We start from the raw sequence: 18246 nt of genomic DNA, 5'->3' as shown, positions 1-18246 counted from the left end.
GCGAAAAGTACGTGTTTGACTCCTATTAGTTGTTTCTGTCGGCCGTGGAGAAGGAGAGACACAAACTCATAGCGACATTCTCATTCTAGATTTGAAGTTTTCGTGACTGCAGGGATCCATACTCTTTGTTTCTTTCGGTAAAGTCACGTAGGTATAAACATTTTTTTAAAATCACGACGTTTCGATTGCAACACAAGCAATCATCATCAGGTGGGAAAACCAGAGCAATATTGTTTTTTTCTCATTGTCTCCGTCGTGTCAGCTTGATGCGTCCTGGCCACTTCAGTTGTGACCAATAAACTGAAAACCAACGTCACTCTTCACGATTGGTGCACTCGTGAGCAACTGACCATTAAAATTGCACGACGAAGCTTTTTCGCATCCTTGGCGTCTGCTTTTTGATCATGAAAACCACGTATCCCATCGTACTTTTATGCGTTGGCTGTGCTTGTGGTATTGTGTGTGTGTTATTGTTTGGTATAAAAAAATGAATGCACGAGGCAGGGATATTCACTGTATGTAAGAACATCCCAAGAGTGTTCTGTAAGGGTAGTTGCTAAGCATCCCACTGTTGTGATGTGGTCAATCTTTGCACCGATCTCGTGGGGATTGCTGAACGTTGCAGATTCCATGCATGGCAGATTATCATCGCCGTTAATTGTCGTCATTTGCCTCCTTCAGCTTCGGCTTTTTGCGCCTTTTATCAGAATATTTAAATGCGTAACAAAATGTAAAGGGTACACAGTACGGTACTTCATAACTGAATGTAAAATGACCTTCCAAAAAGGGGCAAAAAAAGACATTCTAATAATTTTTGTTTATTTTACACATGTATATTTTATTTAGAATGCTTGGTGAGCACAGGCCCAAAACGCGAAGCGTCCAGCAACAGACGGCACGATCCAACGTGTGTGTTTGGGTTGTGCCGCGAGTTGTTCGCCATGTTGTCCGACGTTCCGCTCTGCGTGCTTAGACACTTCTGCGCGAACTGCAATCGGAGAGCTATTGCAACACGAGCACCGGAACCAGCTGCAGTTCACGAGTACAGTGGGCCCAACGGCACCGCTGGAGGTGTAACTGATAACGCGATGCTCGTTTCTGGAGGCCAGTGTCACTGTAGCCTTTGCGCCTTAAAGCAAAGTTAGAGCTATTTTTTTTGCAATAAGGGATCTATTGTTTAAACACAGTTTGCCGAGGACAGGCTTTTAAAGGCCCAAAACACCAGGTGGCTGAGCGACAAAGAGACCTGAAAGTTGTAGTAACTGTTTATGTATGTTAAACTTCTTTTGCACCGTACGTAGCCAACCGTGCTAATCGGAGGTGCCTAAAAAGGCACGGTTTTTAAATCCTTTATATTAAGTTCACTTGCTTGCTTGCTTGCGCGCTTACGACCGTGCAAATCTTTCGGTCGTTTTTTAACCCGCTTCCCGTGATCCAATCGAGCTGACATTTTGCACACAGACTCGTTGTACGTGACAATTTATTTTCGTGAAAAATGTTTTCCTAAATTTTCCACTTTTTATGAAAAAAAAATGTCATATTTAATTAAAAATACCAATGTGATAAAAATGAAACTCTTACTCAAGAAAAACAGAAATGAATAATAAAATAAAACCGATGCCACGCATATAAAGGATTTATAGTGAAAAACTTTGTTTTTAGGGGTTAATTTTTTAACTGTGTGGTTTACAACATAAGTAGATTAGAATGAACACGTTTCGTGTGAATTTAGAAATGTTATAATAACCCATGGTGGGAGGGGGAGGGTTTTGGGGCGGGGATAGACGATGAGAGGGAATTCCAAAATTGAGCAGTGCGAGGAAGGAATCGTAAAAACGTGGCGCCACGGTGGCGAGATGTTAACTACCTCGCCTGGTATACAGCAGGTCGTGGGTTCGATCCCGACCCTGATGCCTGTATATTTTGAGTTTGCATGTTCTCCCAGTGGTTGCGTGGATTTTTCTCCGGGTCCTCCTGTTTTCCCCTCCACTTTTAGACCCATGCATTTTGAGTATTTGGCTGCTATAAACTTCCACGCGATAAGGCCCCTTCGTTGACCAGGTGGCTCTTGAAAAAGAGCTGTGGAGCTCAGTGGACCTTACCTGGCGAATAATCAATTAAAAAAAGGTTTGTGTTTTTGGCCTCGCAGTGCGGCGGCGGTTGATCGAAGTGTGCCCGCGTGTGTGTTCGCCAGGCGGGAGAAACAGAAACGCGGCTGTCGGCCGAGCTGACCAAACTACGGGAGGAATTCCGCGAGAGGACCCGCGCCGCCGGGGTGCACGCGCTCAAAGAGACGTCCCTTCATTCAGAGGTGAGGACAGGCACACACACAAAGACGAAGACCCCCCCCCCCCCTGCCGTATCACTTGAACAGACTGCTGGGACAAGTGCTGTTCGCGTGTAACGCCTATGAAGGCCGGCACGGCATACGAGGGGGTGGGTGGCCAGCACCACGCCCGGCCGCCTTTGTCTCCCTAGTGGCGATGTTTACACACCGCACCAGGTATTCATTTGAGGCGGAGTCGCCCTAGGGGGAGGACCAGGACCGGTTCAGATAATCGTCGCTGGTGTTGGCCGTGAGCGGGAATCGAACTCGGGTCGCCGGGTTCGTAACGCAGCGCGCCAACCGCTACACGACCATGCCCCAAGGCACGTACACACACGTGCGCGCACACACAACAGTAGCAGCCGCCATTCCCCACTAACTGAAGGTGACGTCACCACAGCACTTGTACCAGGCCATGTGCACTTGCAGGATATCGCGTGATACGTGGAAGGCTCGCCGTTGGCAGGGGGTCACGGGGCAGAAACAAAATCTTTATTTAGAGTGGAGGAATCCGATGAGCTATGAAGCTCTTTTTCACAGATGTCCAGTATAGCGGGTCAGATGTTACGGGTTAAACGACTAAGATCACTGCCAAGATGCAACGCCTGTGCTGCCTGTTGTGCCGACGTGCCAACACACTGCGATGCACACACCTGCTCTCTCGAGCTGTCCTCACAGCTCAAGATGGGCCTTGCGTATCACGAGACTGAAAACCCATCGCAGGCACCGCTCAAACCCGTGTTATAAGCATGCGCGCTTACGTCTCAACGAAGGCACGTTTTTCAAATATGTGGTCTACAACTTTAGCCCACGTAATACCATTAATATTCTATATTTTTAAATTGCATGTGCTACAATGCTTTGGCTGTGATTTCACACGCAAACACAAGTACCGTGACATCTGTTATCAATTGCATGTAATTTCCATCGTAACCTGTATTCTCCGCCTTGGCTCGGAGGTCATCCTTGTGCCGGTGTTTTTCAAGTTGAAGCCAAAACCGTGGATGCATAGCTGCCGACAAAGCTGCTGTGACCCACTTTTGGGTTTGGCCCAAGATTCCTACCTTGCAAAAATAATTCGCTGTCCCCAGACTGTGGCCCAAGTTTTCTGTTGGCCGGTACCTCGTCTGCATTGTTACCTACTTATCCACGTTGACGTAGATAGTCTGTAAGAGTACACGTTTCTTGCAACAAATGGCCAATTCAATGTATCGGTGCACAAACAGCCCTTTACCAGAATTAGTCGCAAGAAAAGCTATCGACCTTTGTTGTTTTGTATTTAATAATAATAATTGACATTTGTAAGGTGCATTTCACCAATAGATCCCAATGCGCTGGGAATGGATAAACTGTCACGATTCGTTAATTGGTCCGCAATTGTTCTCGATTATGTCTGCTCGACTGGCAAAGAGGATACGCCATTAAATAAGATATTTAATACTTGAATAGTAGTCAAATGGCAGAACAAATCGTCATGTCACTGTGCTCTCGAATAAGAATCTTGCAAACCCGGTTGGTATTTGGACATTCGATCGTAAGCCTTCCATTATTGATGACAGCCCCCCCCCTCCCTCTGTCAAAGAATCTTTGAGAATATCAACAATGGCTTTGAGTGAGCCACATTGCTCGGTGCTGGCACAACTCTACGCCGTGCGAATCCTTGACCCTCGAATGGGAATAGTTCCGCTTGACGTCGCACCCGTTGCTCTATCGCTCCCTCCACACAATAACCTCCTCCTCGTTCACTCACCGTCCACCCCCCACCCCCACCGCACCTCTCCTTCCGCATGGCCCATGTCCACCATTCCCCCCCCCCCACCCCCGTCGTTTCACCTGCCCCTCCGCCACCGCCCCCCCCCCCCGACCCCAACTCCGTGTCCAGCTGCGAGTGCTTCTGGAGCGGCGACGTGAGCTGGAGTGCAGGGTGTCTGCCCTGCAGGAGGAGAACGCCGCCACGCAGGGAGAGCTGGACGAGGCGCTCGCCCGCTCGGCCATGCTCGAGCGCCAGGCTCACGGCGCGCAGGTGCAGGTGAGGCGGCCGCCAGCGCCCCTTCCCCCCCCCCCCCCCACCGAGTGGTTAGCGGGTCTAAACTAAAACTCAACGGTATTTTTTCTTCTTGGTTCTTTCGGTAAAGTCACGTAGAATGGAAATAATAAAATAATAAAAATAAAACATAATAAAATAATTCTCACGACGTTTCGGCCACAACGCAAGCAGCCGTCCTCAGGTGAAAACCAGGTCTGTCGGGGAGACAGCGTCTGAATGAGACGCTGTCTCCCCGACCTGGCCACAAATGATAGCTCAACGAAGTGGCTTATCACGTGGAGATTTATCGCAAGCAAAATACTCTAAACGCGTGATGTTGATTCTAAATGTGGAGGGAAAAACCGGAGGACCTGGAGAAAAATCCACGTGACCACGGGGAGAGAGACACGCAAACTCCAAATATACAGGCATCAGGGTTGGGATCGAACCCATGATCCTCCTGAATACCAGGCCAGGTAGTTAACATCTCGCCACCGTGACGCCCGTCTGCCACCTGTTACGGAGGTTCGTGGGTCGAGGGCCTGTGGCCGCCCTGGTTATTACCGCAGGTGACATAGCCATAGAGTGCCATGCGTCGACTGCTTCACGATGCACGTTGAATGCCCTGTGACGTGGTGAGCATGCCAAGCGTGCTGGTGCCACGGTTCAACGCTTCCACATTTGAAGATTGTTTGCAATTTACCTAATTAGGCAAGGCCACGTAGCAACATCACCCCCTACTGTCAAACTCCCGCAGACTATACCCGTCTGTAAAGCGTATGAATAGCGCAATTCCCATTTCAACGCTATTGCCTTTAATCCGAGTGATACGAACACCATTCACCGCACCGATTATTAATGTTATTGTTTAGTTTTTGCCCTGCATATAACAGGTAAATGCTCTAAACAAATAATTGTATTAAACAACGACATCAACAATTGACAAATGAATAAACACCTGATGATAATAATACTATCTCCCTGCACTATATTCCGCTCTATTGAAGCTTAGCAGAAGCTTCGAGAAAGTTGCTATGCCCGTGCCACAGTGCACCCCACACTCTACTTGCATAAACACAACGTCTCCACTCTCTGTGTGACACATCATAGTTGGCATGTAACCATTCCCCCATCGCCATTTGATGTATTGTCATGAATCTCGGGGGGGTCTTGATTTGATGCCAGAATCAATTCTGTCACCTAGTTTGTATTGCCTTCTAGCGTCTATGTTGTGTCTCCTTTGTTCTGTTAGCTTTTGTGCTAATCTGTACGGCAGATTAGTGGTTAAATCCTAAATAACCGATTCTTACGCACATCAGGTGAAAGTCGGGTTTACCGGTAGTTGTTAACCAGCTGAGAACTCAAAGAGACCAGGAGACGTGTCATTCCCCTCCCCTCTGATTACCGCGGTTGGCTATGTAGGTTGCGAAAGAAGTTCTACATACAGTAAAAACTTGGATTGCGAGTAACTTGGTCCGCAAGTGTTTTGCAAGACGAGCAAATTTTTATTTAATATTAATTTGATTAACGAGCGAGGTCTTGCAATACGAGTAGTACGAGTATATGCTTTGTCTGTCGAGCGTCACGTGATCGCAGCTGATATACGAGTGCTTTGGATTACCAACACGTTTCCGGAACGAATTATGCTCGCAATCCAAGGTTTTACTGTACATACATTTGCAAGTGACCTGATCGTACGATTCTGTAAACGCGCCATCGGCGTAAGCGTCGTTTTTACTCGACGAATTGTCACGCGCCCACTCCCGTGGCTCAACGCCGCCTCGGCCGGTGTTCCCCGTGCAATCCTTTCGGTGCCCTTCTTATAGGGTCGCGTGCTGATAGTCTTTTTCGCGTGTGCGTGGCGCGCACTCGCGCGTGTTTCGCGCGCAACGCGCGGTGGCGACTGATGCGCTCATGCTTGCCCCCGTGGTCCCCCCTTCCCCTCCCAGCTGTCCCAGCTGCAGGCGGAGCGCCGGGAAATCAGCGACTCGCCCCGGTGTCCTGCACGCAGGAGAGGGAGCGTGTCCGAGAGGGACCAGGGTGGGGACGTCAACAACATGTCCCTACTCTCGGAGATCGAGCACAGCATGGAGAGGGAACAGGTACTGCATGGGGGAGCGCATCAGGTGGCTTGGCTGGCTGGGCTATGGATGGGTCAGGTCAACACCACCACTGTGTAGGTTTCCGCGGTTGTTGGGCACGGCAATGTCCGGCGTTTGCACTCCGCTTGCTGTGGGAGCTTCTTCAGAAACGAAATTGTTGGCGGCGGCTTGCGGCGCGATGTAGTTGAGGGAGGAAGTGAACCTCTCGATCCAGTTACTGAAGAAGCTGCAACGTTGTTGTGAGCGTCTCTGCTCCGCCTTCTGTTGCTGATGGAGATTGAGGGGGGGCGGGTAGGGTGGAGCGGCTGTCTCCAAAAACCCAGTAACATCGTCGTTCACAAACCTCCTCCGCAGAGGCCAATATTGACACCATGGCGACGACTCCTTGTGTGACTCATTGTAAAGGGGAGGTAAATGGCATGGAAAATGATTCATCTTTCTACTTTTTAAAAGTGTTACCTTAGTTTTCCGGAAAATTTGCGAGGTCTCAATTTTCCAGGAAAAATATATTTAATTGAGGTACAGTACTTGCAACTCTTCAAAACGACTAATTTAAATCAACAATGAATTTTTTTTCTTGTTGCTAAATATGTTTTACTTTTGCACAATCCCATTAATACTTTTAAAGTGATATATTCCAAATGATCCATTATTTGTTTACTACTAATCTAGTCCTAATACGTTAATTAAATACAATTTACCTACTCCAATTATTTTCACAATTTTATCTTGCGTAACTAACAAACAGGCCATTGCACGATGGATGGAAATGGGGTGAGCATTAGATTGACCGACAGTTTTATTCGAACACATGCTGGGGAAAGTGGGATTTAACAACTCCACACTGGCTCAGCGGTAGAGCAAGCAGCTCATAATTGGAAGCTTGCGAGTTCAAAGCATTTTGATGTCAATAAAATGAGTAACATTTTTGTCAGAAAGTCAACCAGTGAGTTGACCTATGAAGAGATTCTTCCCGTCATAGTAATGTGGAATTTCCACCACTGGCTCAGGGTGGTAAGTCATGAAATGAGCACCGCCTCAATGCTCATTTGAGCAAGAAATATATATTTTTACGCTCAAATATAAGGCTGTTGTTTTTATAATGCGGACCATTATTGGTACCGACCTTCTTCATGTGTCCTAATACATTAAAATAAAAACAAATGCATTTTTTGGGAAACGATTTTTACTGCTTTGTTTAAAAGCATTCATCAGGGAGTGGGAGCGTGGAATGTGAGAGGGAGTTGGTCATGTCAATCGGCTCCACATAAATTCTCTGGTGAAAGCCGGTCAGCAATTCATTCATTGCTGCAGGTTAGGAAACAACCCAGTGAAAAGCACCCACAGTCGCGGGCTATTATTAACTTTCATGGCTGTGGTATTTTAGGAGAATTGAGTTTCGTAATAGTTCTGCGCAAAAACAAAAAGTAGTTCCACCGGCACCAGCCGTTTGGTGACATAGATATGTTCCATAATTGTTCCGACTCCCTGTTTAGCCCAGGGGGGTGGACAAACGTAGTGAGAGAATGTCCAGTTCTTTGTGTTAGCCCCAACAGAAGCTTGCAATCCAATACGTCTTTCAGAAAGATGGTAGGATCTGGATATAAGGACACCACCTGGGAGCAAGGCCAGCTTGCTTCTACCACAGCAGTGTTGCTTGTATCAGAAGTTGCCCTTTGATTCCCTCACTCAAGTCAAATACAAGGATGTGTTGCTAAACCGCGCTCAAGCAAAAAACGAAAAGTAAAAGCGCAGCCGTGTGATTCATCAGTCACGCCGTTACTGTTGGAAATCTAAGAAGTGGTGTGCTGATTCTAGCTTTGAAGTTTTCGTGACTGCAAGGATCCATACTCTTTGGTTCTTTCGGTAAAGTCACGTACCCTTATATCGAGCTTCTACTCCACCGTGTAGACCTTTTTGTCGGCGAGGGACGGTGCGTTTGGCATTCAGCTTGTCGTTGCGTGCGCTGTGCGTGTGATTGCGTTTCGCCGCGGGCCGCGGTTGTTGTGCAGCCCGTGCGTTGGCTGTGCTCGAGGCACGAACTCTCCGAGCTCTGTCTGCTGCTGGGGGTAGGCCCGCACGCCGTCGCGCACGGCTTGTGCCGCTGTTTTTGTGCCGTGTGCATGTGCTCTCCGGTTCGTTCAAACGAATCGCACTATATATCCCTTTCACCAGCACACACCAACGTAAACTGTGTGTGGCGTGTTTCAATTTTCTTTTACGAAGCCCGAGTTTGTTCTTTTGCCAATGTTCCTAGCGCGATAGTTTGCGTTTTTGTTTCGGAGGCAAAGTGTTGTTTTTGCTGCATGTTGATGCGATTGTAATTGCAGTGAATTGCATGCTTTTAAAAAGATATCTTAATCGTTAAAATGTATCCCCTGTATTTTGAAGTGCTGGAAATAACTCAAAAGGTTGACACACATCCACGATACAAAACATACATTTACCAGTTCCAGTGTAATCAATGTAAAAATACATTTCTAAGTGGCTCGAGCATTTCACTTTTAATCTAGCATCCAGGGTTCAGTTCAGAGCCACAGCTAGCATCAGTGGCACGAGTGATATCCAAACTAGTCCTTTTAACAAAAACAGTTATAATAACAGTTATCGTTGTGCAAGCTTGTAACTTAAAGTGTTCACGAATCACATACTTTTTAATTGAAAACTGTTTGCATTGCGATTTGTAAAGAGGAACAAAAAACCCGATAATACAAGCACTTACTTTATTCACGGCTGTGCCGCTTAGCTATCCGATGCGTTTTTCTGCCTGTTACCACTCTGCTATCTGGCACGATGTTTGACGTTTCACTCCACGCCCCAACCAACGTTGTTAGAAACCTCACGAGCTGCAATCGGAAGTGGAGTTGAGAAACACAACTCAAACCAGACATTGTTTTTCCTTCCCCCCGCCACCCCCCCCCCCCCAACGTTCAGTTCCAGCAGGACATCCAGAGCGTCTACGGCCAGCTGCAGTTCCTGTGCGAGCAGCTCAAGGGGGGCGACCCGAGGCTCAAGCTGGAGAGGAAAGCGAGCGGCGAGGTGGCGGCCGCGGGGCAAGCGGCGCCCGAGCGCTGGACGGGCAGCGACGTGGCGGCGTGGGCGGAGAGCGAGCGATGGCCGGCGAGCGACGCGGTCGACTCGGGCGTGGAGACGGACGTCTCGGTGGCCGAGAGCACTGGCAGCGAGGCCACCCCCGAGGGGCTGCACGCTGCTCTCGACGAGCTCAAGGCGCTCATCCGCAACCTGTGCGACAGCGACCTGCAGCTGGTACGGGAGAGGGGGGACCGGCGGCAGCGCACGTTGAACGCTGCCTCCGACCTAATCGCCCGCATGGCGTCGCGGTCTAGACCGTGGATGCCACCCCTCACTCGTCGCCCAACGCTTTCTGACCTTCTACCGGAATCCTCCAGCTGCTGCACAGTGGGGGCGCCACGGTGGCGAGATGTTAACTGCCTCGCCTGGGATACAGGAGGTCGTGGGTTCGATCCAGACCCTGATGCCTGTATATTTGGAGTTTGCGTGGCTGTGTGGATTTTTCTCTAGGTCCTCCGGTTTTTTCTGTCCACATTTAGAAACATGCGATTTAGAGTATTTGGCTGCTTTAAATGTCCACATGATAAGCCGCTTTGTTGAGCTGTCATTTGTGGCCAGATCGCTTCTGAAAAAATAACAAAAAATAAAGAGACCTATAACCTCCAAGATCTGCAATACAGATCCCACCATTTGGTCCAAAGGTCTTCCCTTGAGGCGTGCTTAGGTCTTCCTATCAACCACTTACCCACTATAATTATATAGCGAGCCTCAAGAGAGATGCTCTTGAGCTTTGACGTAACCCCTGCTTTCATCGTCACCAAGCCGTGGCGAGGCTGGTTGTGTTTTTTTGGCCGTGTTGATTGACCGAGGGTGTCTTGTGATCTGTTGTGGCTTTGCGCAGGTACGGGAGCAGAACCTTCAAGTTCAGCTGCGGAGTGCCTTCTCAGAGCTGGACACTCTCCGTCAAGAAAGGGAGCATGACGGAGAGGAGCTGCGCGTCTATAAAGAAAAAGCAGAGCACCTGCAGAGCGAGGTTTCCACCAATTGCTTATTAGAATAATTATACTACTATAACACTTGCGTTTATATTGTGCCCATAATGAACAAAGTATCAGAGTACAGCATAGTCCATGAACAACAGGCCTAATCTGGCCAGACCCAGATAGCCTCTGCTTTAGATGAAACAAGTTATGTGGTCAGAGGTAGAAAGTGTCCAGTGAATTGTACGATACATAAAAATTTGTATTCGTACGGCGTCTCAATGAAACTGCATCTCAAGATGCTGCACTGTAAACCATTGGCTACATTTATTTGGTATGTACAGGCTGTCGGTCTGAGGCAGAGGACAAAATATTTGAAGAAGCAGATAAACAACACGAATGATCTTACTATAAATACCACTAATTGTAGCCAATGTAGAACTTAAAAGTGAGATACTGAAGACCCCAAACAAAAATGTGGAAGCGAAATTGTGTAACTCGTTAAATGTATGGTTGGTTTTACACTTCACGCTCCATAAAATAATATTATCCCATACATCAATTGCACAACGGTGATAACTTTCCCAACTTTGTATCCTCACAAAACCAACCAAATGAGAATAATTTCAAAAATAGCTGCAAATATGGCAATTGTGCCGTTCATGTGTTGCTACTGAAATAACCCACGGGTACGTGGCTGAGTAGGTCACGTGGCGGGTAAGCAGATATATTTATGTTGCTGTTGCTTTGCCTGCAATGATCGTAAATATTAACTTTCACTCTAAGTGTTCCTACTTGCTCACCGGCGTATCTGAACTACAATTCATCAAAATTCCTACTTCTTGCATCCACACATTCTGCTAAAAATGTACAAAGTTCGACCTTCCGTGTGCGCGGCATCCAGTAGTAGCTTGCATTTTGTACACCGCGTTCGCCATGCGGGGGATTAACCTGAAGTCCACCGCGATTATCCAACGGCTTAGAGATTCGTGAGACCCCCGTGGCGCTTTACAGCCGACACAGATGAACTTAACCGCAAATTGGCGTGGGTAAGTCATTAACGTTGACTCGCAATGTTACGCTGGCATCCCAATGCGTACCCCTTGTGTGACCCCCCATACGCTCTCGTATCTTCCTTCAGCTGGAGGCTCAAGCAGAAGAGCTACGAGAGGTTCGGGAGGAGTGCAAGGGGCTGCATACCGTGCTGGCGGGGCTGCCCTGGGACGACGGGTTGAGGAAGGCCTTAAGGGAGCGTGACGAGGCCATTGCAAAGTGAGTCTTCCCTCTTTCCCTTCCCACACTTGACCCTTTCTCCTTCGGAGACGACTGCAAGTTGCAGGGTGGGGTTCCTTTCACCGCTGAATCTCGGAACGCGCAAGTGGTTCAGCATTGATTTTGTTCAGAGGCATGGCACCGTTGTTTTTAAAGACATTGTACTCACCGCAAGGAACTGTAGCGACACGACCGCACTCTGATAACTCGCACCAAACTGTGCCACACCGTACTAATCATCAGAGGTGCGGGGAAGGACCACAAACAAAACACACAAAGCAGTTATAAATAAATTGGTTTTCAATCTCGATTTAAAATTGCATATCTCCAGTGGCTTCCTAATATCGGAAGGAAGAGCATTCCAGATGGCCACAGAAGCGCATCTGAAAGCGCGCGAAGCAGTGACCGTCTTTGTTCAATGGCCATCCAAAACCGCTGCGAAGGATGATCACAGTTCGCATGGTGGGGCATGCTTGTGAAAAATTAACCCGTAAAAACAAAGTTTTTCACTATAAATCCTTTATATACGTGGCATCGGGGCGGCTAGAGTCCTCTCGTCCTCTGGCTTGAGATGCCTGCCACCTATGGGTCAGATGATTGTGTGCCAGCATTAACCAATTGGTAAATAAATATTTAATTATTTTTTCCCTAAACAGTGTAAAATTCAGGAAATTTTTTTCACGAAAATTCATTGTCACGCACAACGAGTGTGTGCAAAATATCAGCTCGATTGGATCACGGGAAGTGGGTTAAAAAACGACCGAAAGATTTGCACTGTCCTAAGCAAGCAAGCAAACTTAATATAAAGGATTTAAAAAAAGTTGCGTCACTGATGAGGTTGTCTCTGTTGTCTCGGTGTGATGACAGGAAACAGGGGGTCGAGGTGGAGCTGGAGAGATGTCGAGAGGACATGGTGACATTGAGCAACCAGCTTCTGGAGGCCATTCAGCAGAAGGTTGACCTGTCACAGCAGCTCGAGGCTTGGCAGGTGTGTATGCCGTTATTACATTTCACAGCACACAGAACTTACAGGATACGGGGCTTCCTGTACATTTACGTAGCTGCACCACACGTGCTCGTTATTGCGGTACTTGCTTTTCATTTGAATGTCAAGAACGCGATCCCTGAAGTTTATTTCACGCGACAGGCATGCATAATTTGTTTTAAACGCGGGAGCAAGTTTGTTCATTTTGTAATTTGATTTGCGTCGCAAATTGTCGGCATGAAATAATATTTCGTGTATGCTCCTATAATATTCCAGCAATGATTAAGCAATCTAATTCGAGTAGGGGGTATGGGCTTGCATTGGGAAGGTTGTGAGTTAAAATCCTACCTCAGGGGTGGACTCAACCCTGCATCCCTCAAGTCAATAGAATGAGTGCCATGTTGTGGGCAAGCCCACGGTGGTTTGCCTATGGCAAGGCTTGACATAGGAATGTGGAATTTCTATCACTGGCCGACAGCTGTAAACAGGAGATTGGCAGCACCCTGAAATTGAACGGAAAACCACTTTTTTTTGTCAAGCATTCCATTATCGAAAATTACTTTGGGCTAACACCCACAGTCGGTGAATTATGTTGCTGTTGCTGTTGTTGTTTTGCTTAGGCGATGTAATTTCCCCTGCCTAATTAAGTGAACCATACCTCAAATTGTAGGGAGGGATAATAAATTAGTTATTCAGACTCAATTTACAGGCAGCATTTCCATCTGGTGTTTTGGTTGTGTTTTTTTACCCACAATTACTGGTCTCCTCTCACCCTTCCCAATGATCTGCTGTCACCCTCCCTCTGGTGGCGGTGGTGGAGATAGCTCCCTTCTCTTGGGGTACTCACAGCCTGGCTTCTCTGGCTGACAATCTAGACAAGCTTTGGGTTCCTGCTTGTCACTTTGCCTCTTAACGCCCGCCTATAATCCATCACCTTGAGTGGGCACAGGTATTGTATCGGTTGTGGTGTTTTAGTGGGTAGATGTTCCACATCCCATGCTCGAATACGTTCATAAACAACCGCCAAGGCGTCTCATCGTACTTGTGAAATTCCCCATGTGCATTTCCATGGTATTTTGCTTGCAATCGTGGGCACAGTATTTATAATAGGTCGGTTGAGTCAACTCGTAACCTCCGCTATCGCATGGGGGCGTCGTCACCGCAGACGCATGGAGACAATGTTTACTCGACTTATTTTGGTTACTTGACGACATTGGTGAAGGGAAAAAAGATTATCGTCCAATCTATGATGGCATCTATCCATTGTATTCGGGGTCATCCTCTTAACTGAACTGAACTGTTATAATAGGCAATGGCTCTACATAATTGTGAATTATTTTGAATTGGTTAACAAAAAATAAATACTGGCAACTGCTACACCAAACTTCCGTTGCTCTTTCCATTGCACTCCCTGGGTCTGCCCTTGGCCTCACCGCACACGTTGCTCAGTGTTTGGCATCGTTTGTGACTCCGTACAGCTGTTACCTTTACCCCATTGTAATACCCTGTCACGTCACCATCAGCCACATTCCAAGTCATGGGCCAAAGACGATTGAAAAAAAAACAGCCTTGCCCTGTTGGAGATGACCAACCAATAGTGCAGTTGCCATACCACGCCTGGTTTGGTTGGCCGTTGAAGGACATCTGTGGGAAAGAGCTTTCTAGCTCATCGGATGCTTTGGTGGAATGTTGCAACATGTAATGTAAATCTGTAATACAGTAAAACCTTGGATTGCGAGCATAATTCGTTCCGGAAACGTGTTTGTAATCCAAAGCACTCGTATATCAGTTTGGATCACGTGACGCTCGGCAGACAAAGCGTATAGTACGTACTACTCGTATTGCAAGACCTCGCTCGTTTATCAAATTAATATTTATTTAAAAAATTGTTCGTCTTGCAAAACACTCGCAGACCAAGTTACTCGCAATCCAAGGTTTTACTGTACTCTATTCAAATGTGCAGCCGTCGTGCAGATTCGCACTGGGCAGGGCCCATGGCAGCCACATGTGTGGCCACACGCTCATGTCATGTTCATGTCACAAACATCGTGAGTCAGGTGACGTCATGCACGTGCAGCGTTCCATACTGGCCTGCGTGTCCATAGGTGTGGTAATGGTCCTCGAAGGGCAGATGACACCGTTGTGTCTTATTGACAAGTTAATATTGCATTTGCAGCCATAACATTGTACGTCTAGATGTGTACAGCCCTTCGGTCAATATGCTGCTGGGGTTATTTGACAATCATTGCGGTCTTCTTGGTGCTTTCGGTAAAGTCACGTAGAAGGGAAATAATAAAGTAATAAAAATAAAACATAATAAAATACAATTCTCACGACGTTTCTTTCCGACAGCCCTGTTCTTCGCCTGAGGACGGCTGCTTGCGTTGTGGCCGAAACGTCGTGAGAATTGTATTTTATTATGTTTAATTTTTATTATTTCCCTTCTACGTGACTTTACCGAAAGAACCAAGAAGATGAATCCCTGCAGTCACGAAAGTTTTAAATCGAAATTTAATCATTGCGGCGTTTTGCGAAGGCATACGGGGAGCGTAAGTGCCAATGCAACGGCCGCGGGTGCTACCATCTGATGCTGCTGCTGCACTGCCATCTGCTGGCGAAGTAGCCGTACTGGGATAATCGCGATTTGTTCTGTGTTGTTGCGCCCTCTGCAGGATGACATGCAGATGGTCATCGGTGAGCAGCTCAAGGAGCAACACCGCAAAGACAAGTCTCGTCAAGTGTCTGCTGGATCTCTCCGGACGAGAAGTGTTCCTCAGGACACCAAGGGCTTCTTCCTCTCTTTCCTGAAGAACATTTGAGCCCAGACTTTTTGGGCTGCTGTGTGATGCGTAGGGCTTCAAGTGCAATTGCTGGAACACGACCGTTTGTTTTCGTCAATGTGTTGTTTTTTCTTCTTCTAACGATGCCGTTGCATCGAAAAAAGTCACACTATGGGAAATGTATATTTTTGTACTATTCCAGGACTCAAAACGCATTTCATAAACAACAAAATAAAAAAAGATAAGGGTGCAGTGGCTGATGCAGGTCTCTGAAAATCCTGCAAGTGCTGGTTTCCAAAATCAGAATCTCTCTCTTTAATTTAGACTGGAAGAATCCGATGAGCTATGAAGCTCTTTTTAACAGGTGTCCAGAAGATGTCCAGTTCGCAAATGCTTTGCCTTTCATCTAAGGTACGGTGCGAAAGAAGTTCAACATACATGCACCTTGGAGGCATGGAATATGGCGCTCTCTATGGAGTTATTTTTGAAGTATGCACTTAAATGTGGAACACTGTGTACATGAATAATAATATTTTGCTAACCAATGTTATAAGCTATACAATTTGATCATTTTGTTAACAAAAACAACAATACGAAATCCCTACCTTTGATATGCTCAACAATATTTATTTGTCTTGTGCTACACCTGACATTCTTCTGTGCTTGCAATATTACATGTTTAGATGATATAATATTTATGTTACTTACACTGCAGGTTTCAAGGTCATGTTTATAATATGTATATACAATGAGTATGTGGCGTTGTGCATTTGTTTGTGTACATTGAAGTTCAATACTGAACGGCTAACCCCGTGCATCCTAGATCAATTGAAACAAGTGACCTATTCATTTAAGGAAAGGGTTTTGGTCAAATAAAACAACATGAAAATAGCACACGGTGCATTTTTTAAAATATCACATTTGATGTAAAGATCTCTGGCTGCTGAGCAATAATTTGACAAAAATTGTAATGTGTATGACCTATACTCTTTGGTTCTTTCCGTAAAGTCACGTAGGTAGAAAAATAATAGATCGACGTTTCGATCGCAACACAAGCAATCGTCATCAGGTGTGTTGCGATCGAAACGTCGTGATCTATTATTTTTCTACCTACGTGGCTTTACCGAAAGAACCAAATAGTATGGATTGCTGCAGTCACGAAAGCTTCAAATCAAGATTGTTTATGACCTGTGCGGTTGGTACTGTGTGATAAGTATGACAAGCCTAGTTTTTTTCCATTCCCGAGTTGTGTGTGCGTGCCTGAGGTTGCAGAGATGTGATGCTATGAATCTGTGCATTAGGACCTTGGTGGTGGAGATTATTCAACGTGATGAATGGTTTTCAGGCCACCTGCTACCAACTGGCCGAGTGTGGCTTCACAGATGAGCAATTCCAAATCTTAGACTTACCCTGTCACTGGAGAAGAAACCCCCTTTTTCATTTGGTGTGATTGTGCATACAATGTTATATTTATTTATGTTTATTTTAAATGTTTGCATTATCCGCCATTAAGATTTTGCATAATTAGTCTTTCAGAGAGAAAATAACATGTGATTTTGGATCTTAATACAGAAAACTCACTGCACTGTACTGCCAGTAATGGTTCAATACCCGTGCCAAAGATTCAAAAAACCTGTCCTGAAACCGTAACCTCGGGAAGTACACAGAATCATTCGTGCTCAATTCTGTAGTCGTATACCATATCATGGTGTGGGTTGTGTCTAAAATGAGTATCGTGCCTGGAAAAATCGAGTGACCAAATGTAAACTGGGAGCAGGAATGTTCAAGTCGGTTTTGGATTTGAAAGTAATCCTGATAACCATTTGATAGTTTAAGAAATGGTACAAGAAAGCTGTTTTGTAAAGAATTAAAGGTCTACTTTTAGTTGTTATTGTCAAATGAATGTGATATAAATGTGCAGTATAATATAAAATGTATACTTGTGTGTTTGATGAAACAAAAGTGTTAAACTCGAGCACTGCACATTAACTGGGTTTCTCCCTCCATGGGAACACTCTTACCCTGCTGTCAAGCTATGGACACAAAAATAACACGTCCGTTATGAGCAATAAATAGTCCTTGGCTTTTGTTAACTTGTGTGTCTCTTAACACAGCTCCATTCTGGTTACTAAAATCGCTACTCGTCTGAGCAGAAAACGTGACGGTGGTGGTGGTAGTCGTTTGTGCTACAAATGACAAAATTACCTCTGCTATGGAAGTTCTCGCCTTTGTAAGTGCTGAGCTGTCCCAGGAGTTTGTGTCCGACAGCACACCTCCCACCGTCCTGTCTACCCATAGAAAGCACATTTTAAATCATCGTTTGATAGGGACCGTAATGTTAGATGCTGCTACTACAGTAACGCCAAAAAAACCGTTTTGTGCATATATGTATCATGAGTACGTGATTGCAGAATGTGTGAAGATGCTTTTATTGAGTTCATAACCATTCTACCGCTTCTATAAAATCCGGCATCAAAAAGTGCAATGCAGTTCAGTATTGACATGCAAGGAAAATAACAAGCATAAGGCAAATGCCGACGTGGAAATTAGGTGGTTCAATTGCTTAACTGGAATGCAAATATTGTTGGTGTTTTTAATAATGCTGATACTAAATGTAATTTCTTGGCGAACTACTCTTTGTAATAGAACTCGGGCCGTCTTTGTAGATGTTTAATGTTGGGATGACTTTGACATGCTTGTTATAACACGTGTACATAAATAAAGTTACAAATATTTCCCGCA

General features: G+C 46.0%; 1 protein-coding gene across 1 annotated transcript in view; it reads left to right on the top strand.

Annotated features, from left to right (window-relative positions):
* LOC144719441 (BICD family-like cargo adapter 1) overlaps window positions 1-18246 on the top strand; it is a 40091-nt gene extending 21845 nt beyond the window's left edge. The window contains exons 3-10 of the mRNA XM_078595353.1: window positions 2195-2311; window positions 4209-4355; window positions 6302-6454; window positions 9389-9721; window positions 10389-10520; window positions 11609-11739; window positions 12607-12727; window positions 15397-18246. Coding sequence (XP_078451479.1) covers window positions 2195-2311; window positions 4209-4355; window positions 6302-6454; window positions 9389-9721; window positions 10389-10520; window positions 11609-11739; window positions 12607-12727; window positions 15397-15543 — 1281 coding nt within the window. The 3' untranslated portion in view covers window positions 15544-18246. The remainder of the gene's footprint in view (window positions 1-2194; window positions 2312-4208; window positions 4356-6301; window positions 6455-9388; window positions 9722-10388; window positions 10521-11608; window positions 11740-12606; window positions 12728-15396) is intronic.

Source organism: Lampetra planeri, chromosome 6 (genome assembly GCF_965212315.1).
Source record: "Lampetra planeri chromosome 6, kcLamPlan1.2.h2, whole genome shotgun sequence".
Taxonomy (NCBI): Eukaryota; Metazoa; Chordata; class Hyperoartia; order Petromyzontiformes; family Petromyzontidae; genus Lampetra; species Lampetra planeri.
Note: the sequence above shows the minus strand (reverse complement) of the source record. Positions and strands in the feature narration are given on the sequence as shown.